This window comes from Opisthorchis viverrini (genome assembly GCF_000715545.1).
Source record: "Opisthorchis viverrini unplaced genomic scaffold opera_v5_51, whole genome shotgun sequence".
NCBI classification, from domain to species: domain Eukaryota; kingdom Metazoa; phylum Platyhelminthes; class Trematoda; order Opisthorchiida; family Opisthorchiidae; genus Opisthorchis; species Opisthorchis viverrini.
This window is the reverse complement of record NW_008751707.1, coordinates 58,726-69,502: the sequence shown is the minus strand read 5'-3', so window position 1 is coordinate 69,502 and position 10,777 is coordinate 58,726. Positions and strand designations below refer to the sequence as shown.

Below are 10,777 nucleotides of genomic sequence, written 5' to 3'. Positions count from 1 at the left end.
CATTTGTTAGTTTCAGGTTGATCATTGACTCACTGGAATAGATAACACATTACGTGCAGTATGGTCTGTGGTAATGCTTTTGAGAGTCAGGAAAGCTCGTACATTTACATCAAGTTTTCATTATCCGAGATTAAGTGGTATTGTCAGGCGTAATCCTAAAGAAAATTCCATTGTGTTGTTTATTTTGCAGTCACCGCTGATGTCTTAATAATGCATTATTATCAGCCTGACACTTGAAATGTCCCCACAACTAACCTGAACGGACAGACTCATCAGTCTAAGATGTCATTTCGAGTCGGTGTGGAATACTCACTGAGAAAAAGAATCCTGGACGCCTTGACTCCGATAATTGAGGGCTGAGACACGCTGGACTACTTAGTACATGCTATCAACTATCAACTCATCTTTTTTGTCCAATCATTCAGTCGAATGTCACCGCAATTCTCAACAATAATTGAGATTACGACGATAATAACCATGGTGAGGCCAGTGAAGCTTTTGACACAAAGATACGACAAAAGCCCCCTTCAAACTGAAGTGACTGACTGCACACTACACAAATTTCCGTTTACACGGGCGAGCATCAGAAACGTTTTCGCGTGAAGAACGAAAATAAAAGTAAGTTTCTTCGGCATCATGGGCAAGTATATCGACTGTGCAAAACAAATTGATTACAAAAAGTGTCACTCCTGCAGCATGTAATTTTATCTTATAGGCCATGTTTTCGCATCCTTTGTGAGACGCACAACGTTTATGGCCTTCTTTTATTTTGGGACAAAATAATTCCAGCGATCCCGTGGTAGTAACCTTGACAGGCCCACCGAACCCAACAAGGTCAGAAGCTTGGCAGATGTATCCAGGTAAGTCAGGCCAAAATAAACTCTCCATACACCATTATTTACTTCGTTTCTTGGAACATTCGAGTCATGGCTTACAGGTATTGGTGCTCCAGCATCCAGCTAACCTTCTCACCTAAAAAAACCCTCGAAGGACTTACATTAATAGCGGGCATCGGTAAGTGCAGGCATTTACAGTAGTAGGTTTGCGTCGCGTTTTCTACGAATCAAATGATATTTACCTTCAAAAGGTCTTTTGATTTGCTGAAATAGTGGGTAGTGATGGAAATAACATAGGACCCGTCTACAGCATACCAATTAATAGCTCACCAAGTGATCAATCAGTGTCAGTTAAATTGAAATCATTGTTCCAGATTCTAGCAAGGTTCAAACTCAGTGACGTTTTCCAGCACAAGAAGTGGGAATTCATTTGAATTTCCCATATACTAGGGTTCACGATGGGTTACCCATATAGGCATTTAGTCTACCTGAAAACCAAATCTTCTACCTGCGACCAATGGCGGCCACAACTTCGACGGCACAGAGACCCAAATTTGTTCTGGAACCAAAACAAGAACACACCACACTAACCTCTCCTAAGATGGAGAACAGATCAGAAGTGCTCCTGTCAAACGAACCAGGGTTATTTTAAAAATTGCACCTTGAAGTGTGCTTCAGCGGCCAGAAAAGGATTCAAACCGCTTTTATTGATAGTTTATATTGATTAGGCATGCGAGTGCACGCTCTCTGATCCACGAATCTGCCTTTGTTTTGTAATGCTAAAGCGACTATTTAGTAGTCTGTTCGGCTTAGTTTAATCTAAGGCCTTTTAAGAAGCTGTGAGGAATCAGTTTAGGTATACGCCAGTTAAACCGTCCACTACTAATGGCAACCAAAAACCAAGCACATATATCGATCACGATTTAATGACCTTGAGGGCTGGGGCAGCTATAGAACCCCCCATTCAAATCTATCGATTCAGTTGCGCGTACCATCCGTTTCCATCCGGTGTGGAGCGTAAATCGCGCTTCGTAGGTCAGCGTGTGCAAAAATAACTTTATCCATTAGCTTTACTGACATCACAAAATGGTAAGTTGACTTTGTTGTACCTACGCTCACCTTCAGCGGGAGTGCATCAGTCTTCACATAGGACAATCCGGAGTGCAAGTTGGCAATGCTTGCTGGGAACTTTACTGTCTGGAACACGGGATTCAGCCGGATGGACAAATGCCAAGCGACAAAACCATCGGTGGTGGAGACGACTCATTTGAAACCTTTTTTAGTGAAACGGGTGCTGGAAAACATGTGCCAAGGGCAGTTATGGTCGACTTAGAACCAACAGTAGTCGATGAAGTCCGAACTGGGACTTATCGTCAGCTCTTCCATCCAGAGCAATTGATAACTGGCAAGGAGGATGCCGCAAATAATTATGCACGTGGGCATTATACCATTGGTAAAGAGATGGTTGATTTGGTCCTGGACAGAATTCGTAAACTGGCCGACCAGTGTACCGGGCTCCAGGGATTTCTGATCTTTCATTCGTTTGGTGGTGGCACCGGATCTGGATTCACTGCACTCCTGCTAGAACGTGTTAGCGTTGATTATGGAAAGAAATCAAAACTGGAATTTGCTGTCTATCCATCACCACAAATTTCGACGTGTGTTGTTGAACCATACAATTCCATTTTGAATGTTCACACTACTTTGGAGTTGTCCGATTGCGCATTCATTATGGATAACGAAGCTATTTATGACGTGTGCCGGTAAGCTATCTTTTATTCCGTTCAACTCAGAATAAGTGTTTGGAGGTCTGAGTACATTGAAAGTTTTTCTCATTAGGCCGCTTGTCTTTGTTTTGCTCCTTTGATTAGAGTCATTTACTCACATTGTTTGATATCCTTCATGGCACTCAAGTACCAGTGTGCTCCGCAGTTGTTTTTACTCACAATATGGACTGCTTCGGCGAAATTAGCTTTGGTAATTGTGGAAAACTTTGCTGATTTCAGACGCAACCTGGACATAGAACGACCAACATATACCAATCTGAACCGGTTGCTGGGACAAGTGGTCAGCTCAATAACGGTATCTCTGCGATTTGATGGCGCTTTAAATGTGGATCTGATGGAGTTCCAGACGAATTTGGTTCCCTACCCTAGGATCCATTATCCATTGTCCACCTACGCTCCTGCCATCAATGCTGAGAAGGCGTACCACGAACAACTTACCGTCGCCGAAATAACGAACTCCTGTTTTGAACCTGCTAACCAACTCGTCAAGTGCGACCCACGCCATGGGAAATACATGGCATGTTGTTTACTCTATCGTGGCGATGTGGTACCGAAAGATGTGAATGCAGCAATCGCCACCATTAAATCGAAGCGCACTATTCAGTTCGTCGATTGGTGCCCAACCGGTTTCAAGGTTGGTATCAACTATCAACCTCCGACTGCAGTACCAGGAGGTGATTTGGCCAAAGTACAACGTGCCGTATGTATGCTGAGTAATACAACGGCCATATGCGAAGCGTTTGCTCGTCTGAATCACAAATTCGATTTAATGTACGCAAAACGAGCTTTTATCCATTGGTTTGTCGGTGAGGGAATGGAAGAAGGTGAATTTTCAGAAGCTCGTGAAGATCTTGCTGCCCTCGAAAAAGATTATGAAGAAGTCGGTGCAGATAGTGTCGAGGGTGAGGAAGGAGAGGCGGAAGAAGAATATTAAGCCTGATTTTCTTTGCGATTTTGTTCGTCTTCATGTGGCGACCGACGCTTCCTATTCTTGGCGAACTGACGGCGCTTAGAAATAACTCAACTGGATTGCTTCCAGTACATGATGCAAACTTCTCCACTTGCACAAGTCGTCACTTCAGCTTACTGTGAAATGCACAGTTCAACTGTTTTGTTTGCCTAACTATTACGAGATTTGTCAATATCTCGTAATAGATGACAAAAGGCAGGCCATGCACATCCTATTACATTTGTAATAGAAAAGGTCTCCTCGATTGCTTTAGTTGTTTTCCTTTCATAACTCGGGACAGTGTGGAAGAAGTGCGATCTAGGAATTTGCCAAAAAGTAATCATTTAACCGTAGTGCTTGGTTGTTTTAAGTTGTAACAGCATTCCAGACCTAGATGCTCCACCTAGAGGTCAGCTGTGTACGTTGTTACGAGCAATAATGCACCTACGATAAACTCGTCGTGCTGATAAGCGGATAAACATCCTGAATTCAGCTGTAATAACCGCTTACTTGTCGTACAGTGGTTGGAGCTACCACAGTTTCGTTCACCGATGAATCGGGGAGGTGGGGTAAGTAGCTGCGCATTGGAGACGGGAGCTGATAAACTAGTGCGTAAATACAGCCCTGTAGGTGGACTGAAGTGGGACAATCAGGCGGACAATCAAAATTCTAGAACAGCCTTACCAAAAACGTCGGTAGATTTAACACGGGTTATCGGGTATTATCCATATATCTTTATACATTCACCTCGTGCTCACTTAAACTGAAGTATGTTCAGTGTCTTTCATCGGACGTTCTTGTGAATACGTACTGTACTGAATGCGTCTGTATTCAAATAGAGCAGTTGTCGAAAATAGGGAAAATCAACCCAAGTGAAGAAGTTTCGACACGTTTTATACGTCCTCAGGAGCTTATTAGTTTTACGTACTTTGTGTAGCGTTTCTGATTTCCTCCGCGACATATTTGTAGTAAACACTCCTGAATAATTAGCAAAATGCAACTGTTTTGCACCTCACTGTTTTTCTCTCTGAGGAACGTTCCAGAAATTCAGTTCCCTGCTCAAGTTTTTAAGGGATGCTTTCTTATACACAATCTATTTCCCTATTCAACGGCAGTTCCAAATTGGTTCACACCTCTCTTCCAACTTCCTGGTTTGACCAAGACTGCGGGTAGTGAGATTTCCTCAAACGAATCTGTTAGAAACCCACCAACTATAGGTCGGCCTCAGTTGTCCGTGGGAGCTGGCCAATCTTAAGAATACGGGCAGTAAGGCATTTAGATATCATTCTGTGTTCCTGCGTATAGCATGCATGTTTTGAATCGTACTCAGCCATTGACTCTCGTCATCACTCAACACGTCTGTCATTTGGTCAGCTATTGGATGATTGAAGTGTGAAGTGAAGGGCAAAATCGTTGTTTCTACAACTAAACAAACGCTGGTCGGTTGGGGGTAGCATTTTACGATGCTCGCAGTGCAGCAGCAGCGAACACTGTGACTGCATCTCCAGGTTGCCTTACAGTGTGGTTAACTATTTCATGAAGTTGTGCTACTCTTTTTCTGTCTGTTGATGACCGCACTTTACGGCAAGGTTTCGCTCAAAAAATTCCGGTCATTATTGCTGCCAGGTCATGTAGCATTTTATATCGACCCATATCACTCAACCACCAACCCCTTAGGCAGTACTGTCGAAGTTAAGGAAAAAAAAGCGGAGAGTAAATATGTTCGATAGTCTCGAGAATTAGGTATTCGTGTCCAGCTGCAAATGTCCGCAGCTTAGAGCAGAACGTATTGTGGGTCATACCACTGTGGATACATCTGGACCAAAAAAATACGGAGAACGGATTCTTGCGGGCATAAGTAATACGCCTTTTGACTAGACCGAGAAATTGGATGTATACCAAAACGACCCAAGGTCCGGCAACTTAGATGACCCAAAAGTAACTAGAAGCGTCCGAGAAAAGCCTCAAAATGTAGTTACGGGAATGAACGAATAACCAGAGGGAACATATTCCCAGATTGAAAGGAACCTACTGACCAGATATTCGGTATCTGATGACTACAAAAGACAACTGACTTGGCGAACATCTTGATAAGCCCAAGCAAATCTTGGTGGACGGAAATACCACATTTCGCGTTAGAGAAGCGTTTGACAGGTATACAGTGCTTTCTAGTTGCTTACACATTCACTAACGACCTACCACGTTTGGTTACTCTCGGTAGCAGAACTGCAGTCTGTACCGAATCACTTGCGGTCCAAAGAAGCATTGAAGCCTTGAAGTTATTTTGTAGGGCTGTTCAGGCTGGACGAGATGACGCTGCAGAAAAGGATTCCGCGTTTTCCGTGAAGAGTCTAAGAGATGGAAGATGATCCACAAGGTCTCAGGGATTCACTAATAATCTCGTCACAAGAAGGTATAGAAAATCACCGGGTAACGAGTAGTCACAGAGGACTTGATGCTTTCTCAATAGCAAGAAAAATGTTTACTCAAGTGCTGTCTAACGAACTAGTCGCTGGACAGTAGTGTGAATTCAGAAGCAGCCCAGGTTGCACCAATTTTGATTTTTCACAACATAATGAATGCGATTACCAAAAGCAATCACCCAAGTGTTTACGGATTTCACCAAGAACAGTAACCCAATAAAAGAGCTATGTGCTTACTCCTAATCCAGAGTGGACATCTAGGAAATCTGCTAACTTCAGAATGTCTTCCTATGTGGAATGAAAGCTAAGGCGTCAACCATCGTAACTGTCTCCATCTGCCTGAAATGGGATTGAAAATAGATCATATCCCTGTTATATCTCTGTTCCGTCTGCATCTAACGACTAATTCAATGCTGCAATCATGCAGATGTGAATCTGCGACATCAATTTAAATCCATCCAGATAGTTGTAGGTTTACTTCGAGCGTTTATTGGCCAAACTATTGCAGGTGTGGTGCCTGGCGTGGACAACTACGCTTTCATTTACATCAAGTGCATCATTAGTCACACCACGCTTTAGACCAAATACCAATATGAGAACAGCTATATTACCCTGGTAGGCTATGTCAGTTCGACATGAAGCATTAAGCACCCAGTCGAATTGTTTTTTAGGTATCATACTGACATACCTATCCTCTTTTTTTGGTGAGTACACAGTTCATAGAATTCATGCTTGTTGGTTAGCTAAAATACGGAGTACCATTTGGATTCGTCTAAAGCATCAGGATGAGGAAAACTTGGACTGATCCCACTTGATGAGCCCCAAGAAAATTATAACTAGTCATCGGCTGTCGAAATGTTCTCTGCAGCTTCATGATTAGGTTGCTTTATTAAAATTTGCTGCGATATCTAGAATACCGTATTAAATGAAATATAGGACGGCCTGTTCGCGGTAAATTCAGTTGATTGATTCAGCCATAATTCAGGACGAACTTCTCGTGAAAACCAAATTGGTATGCGAATGGGTACATTCGATGAAGGTCAGCGTAATGTCTGCTTAAGAGTTGTTGCTGAAGAAACCACTAATTATGTGTAGATACATTGTATCAAGCTGTCGCGTTCTTCGCAGCAACGGAACCCGAAAATCCTTACAAACGAGATGGTTAAGAACCTGACCACTTTTTATGCAAAAACTTTGGAAGCAAACTAATAAGCAAAGTCAAGATACCGGAGTTCTTCAAACAGAACACTAGTGCAATTGTATACAAAGTCACCCCCTTTGGTTAGGCTATGAGAATATTGATGGACATCTGCAAATCGAGATGAGTTATCTAAGGTCGCTTGAATGATGAAGTCCAGTCTAATGAACATTTGATAGCATCGTGGCACTCAAGCAAGCCTGAGAAAATGTATTGTTCATTCTTGATTATTGGAGAACCTTTAGCTTAGCAAAGGTAAGGCGAATATTGTTGAGGTTCCCGATAGGGAACTTTGAGTAAGATGCGGTCGTTCCTTCCGACGGCGGTCTCGTGATTCTCATTGGACGTGCGATCAAACGGAACCCATGAGAAAACAAGTCAAGGCAGGTTCAGGAAACGGGACATGGATGCGCATGGGTAACTAGGTCAGCATCGCGCGCACAGACACACATGTCAACACACGTGTCGGAAATGACGGCCTCTGCGGCAAGGTGAGTGGCGGGTACGAATAAGCAAAACGAGGACAAAAGTACATAGGCTGAGTAAGCAGATGAATGCGGGAATTACCATAAGGTCAAGTTAGATTCAACAAATATCTACCTAGGCGAGAATCGGAATTTTTGGAACTTGCCTCAATTTTTCTAAACAGGTAAGCCATCCAAAAAGGATCCACTACTCCGTAAAATGCCATGACTATGATAATGATTCACCCCTGTTAATGTCTTAATTGGTAGACGCAAATAAGAAGACTGACTCTAGCGGCTTCCATCTTCCAGTAGGTGAATTTGAGGCATTTATAGCACTGTATGGATGGCAGAATCAATACACATTTTGTTGCTCGATTGCCACAAATTTACTCATCATCGACTTAACAGCGCACTAATGGACGGTCATACACTAGTCTTTCGGTGTCATCTTCTCACCCCAAAAGTAGCTTAAAATTCCGTTTGTTTATTAGCATTTGAGTTTGTCCAAGTAGTGAGCCACCCTAAGTATATTGATCGTGTAAACATTGAGTCTCAGTGGCTGATTCAGTCATCAGTGGTTCACCGAATGCCTACCCTGCTCTCACTCAGCTGGTAACATCTAATTTTAACAGTATACTGGGCTTCGAGTGGAACGTCAACAGACCACACACAGTACGGTCTAACGTGAACGCTTTTCACTCGCAATGTATGGCATAAAATGTGATTTCGCGAAAAATGTGATGCGCGTGATCATTCTGCACCTTAATTACCATAATGGAAAATATGTGTTCTAGAACATAAAATTTGTTTAGTGGTCTATAGTTAGAAACCCGCAATAAATTTCACGAATACAGCTGACTTGCCGTTCGTATAGGTTTTATAATTAAAATAAAATGGAACCCTGAGAGCCGATGGAACCAACACGTTTCGTTTGAAGTACTGATGGCAACCCAATGACATCCTTGCTGCTATCGGTTAGAAATATGAACATGAGTGAATATGAAGCTAAGGTGTTACAAATGGAGCTCAAATTGTAGGACAAGGTTTAAAGGGCTGTCAAATCCGACGAGATTCTCATTTGTTGCCACCAAGTCTTCTTCGAGTCTGCATCATGACATTTCATCACTCTTGTTCAGTCCTCTTAATTATTGTATTAAGAGCTCCTATATCGAAGCATATCTACGTTAAAAAAAGAAGAAATATGGAAAGGATCCATAGTAGAAAATTCGCAGCTACCGAGATGTTTTAGACATCAGGAAGTGGAAGGCTTTAGCAATGCTGAAAAACTATAGCCAAGTTGTGATTTTTCCAACCAAATGCAACTCTTAGATGACTTCTGAGAAAAAATTGTGACCGGAATACGTCATCAGATTTAATAGTTCATAAAAGGGGATTTCCTCAAAATACTAGACCATAAAATTTCAAATGACCATTGGTTAGTGAACCCGAATTGCCTTGATCAGAGCCACGTGAATCAACACTACAAAAGAAGTCTCACCGAACCAAATGTTTTTCAGGTATTTCGTAATCGCCATTAACACAAGGAATTTTTTATACTTTATTACACCGAAACTAATTCCGCAATTACTAGATCTGTACACGAGACATGGGGGAATCTTTCAAAACACGTGACTCATCTCATGACGTTCTTCCTTACATCCTGTGAACAATTTATGAACAAGGATAATTGGGAAAGTTGGAAACTACTCGAAAAACACTACAAAACTAAAGTGTTGTGTTCTCTACTGATCAGTCAATCAACCTTGTCAGTTACACACGGAATTGAGAAGACAAAAAGCCTTGAGGAAATTATACTGCAGCAAATGAACAGCCAATATCGAGATTTGAAGAATTAAGAATGGAATGGAACAAAACAGTCTAATGAAAGGCTGAAATAGAGAGAGAAATGTTAAGCAATATGTTTGTTAGGAGGAGTGCCTCCTAACACCTCCCCTTTGAAGTCATTGTTCGTACGACTGGAGTTGTGGGTTCAGTTGCATTCGTATAACAGGCTTTCTGATCCGGTCGGTCCATCTTCTGGGTGTAGAACTTTTGGAAATTTCTGGTTCATTCATCGGCTTTGGAGATTTTGGCCTTTGAGCTAACTCAAATGTGTCGAGAAGTGTCTCCAGTGGAAGAACAGGGTCAAGTGTAGCTGCCACTGGAAGATAGGAAGCACGGAGCTGATTGGCATGACGGACCCAGATAGAGGAGCCTACATTTACCTCATAGATAACTCTTCCGGCACGGCGCACAATTATGCCGCGCCACCACGATGGTCTTTCGCTAGCACAGATTGGCCGGGTATAAATATGTTCTTTGCAGCACCATGATGTCGGTTGAACTGAACTTCCATATTTATGTTTCTACCGGTTGGCGAATGTGGTGTTGGACGGATGACGTCGACGGGTAAGCGGACCTTCCGGTTCATAAGTACCTCCGCCGGGGACTTACCATATGGAGCGTTAACAGTTGGTGTCGTCCTGTAACTCAGCAGAAATGTCTTGATGATTTCCGGTGTGGTCCCCTCCCCTTTGAGTTTTTGGAGTGCGCGTTTGAAAGCGTCCACAAATCTTTCCACTTGACCATTTGATTGTGGACGAAGTGGTGGTGATCGCACGTGTTGTATAGCATTTTCTTGACAGAAATCGGAAAATTTAGCGGAAGTGAATGCACTGCCATTGTCAGAAACAATGATATTTGGAACTCCGAAGTGGCTAAACACATGCTGTAGTTTTGAAATGGTAGCCTCAGCAGTAATATGGTTCATGCTAAACACTTCTGGCCATTTGTTATACGCATCTACCAGGATGAGATATTGCTGGCCGTTGATTGGTCCCGCAAAATCAACATGAATTCGTGACCATGAAGTTTCTGGGACAGGCCATGAACATAATTCTGTCTTGCGAAGGGCTTTTGCAGATAGCTGGCATTTGGAGCACTTTCGAACAAGTTCTTCCAACTGTTTATCCATGCCTGGCCAGTAAACATAACTACGGGTCAATGCTTTCATACGGTTGATACCGGGATGTCCAAAATGAAATTGTTTGAGAACACTGTTCTGGAGTTTTGAATGTACAACCACGCGTCCTGAAAACAGCAGACAACCATTGACCT

General features: G+C 42.6%; 1 protein-coding gene across 1 annotated transcript; it reads left to right on the top strand.

Annotated features, from left to right (window-relative positions):
* Positions 1-1,714: 1,714 nt before the first annotated feature.
* On the top strand, positions 1,715-3,838 carry T265_03511 (hypothetical protein; the record flags this gene model as incomplete). The annotated part of the gene is made up of 2 exons (XM_009168023.1): positions 1,715-2,599; positions 2,843-3,838. The coding sequence occupies 2 exons, from the start codon at positions 2,064-2,066 to the stop codon at positions 3,555-3,557; spliced, it is 1,251 nt and encodes a 416-aa protein (XP_009166287.1).
* Between the last annotated feature and the right edge of the window lie 6,939 nt (positions 3,839-10,777).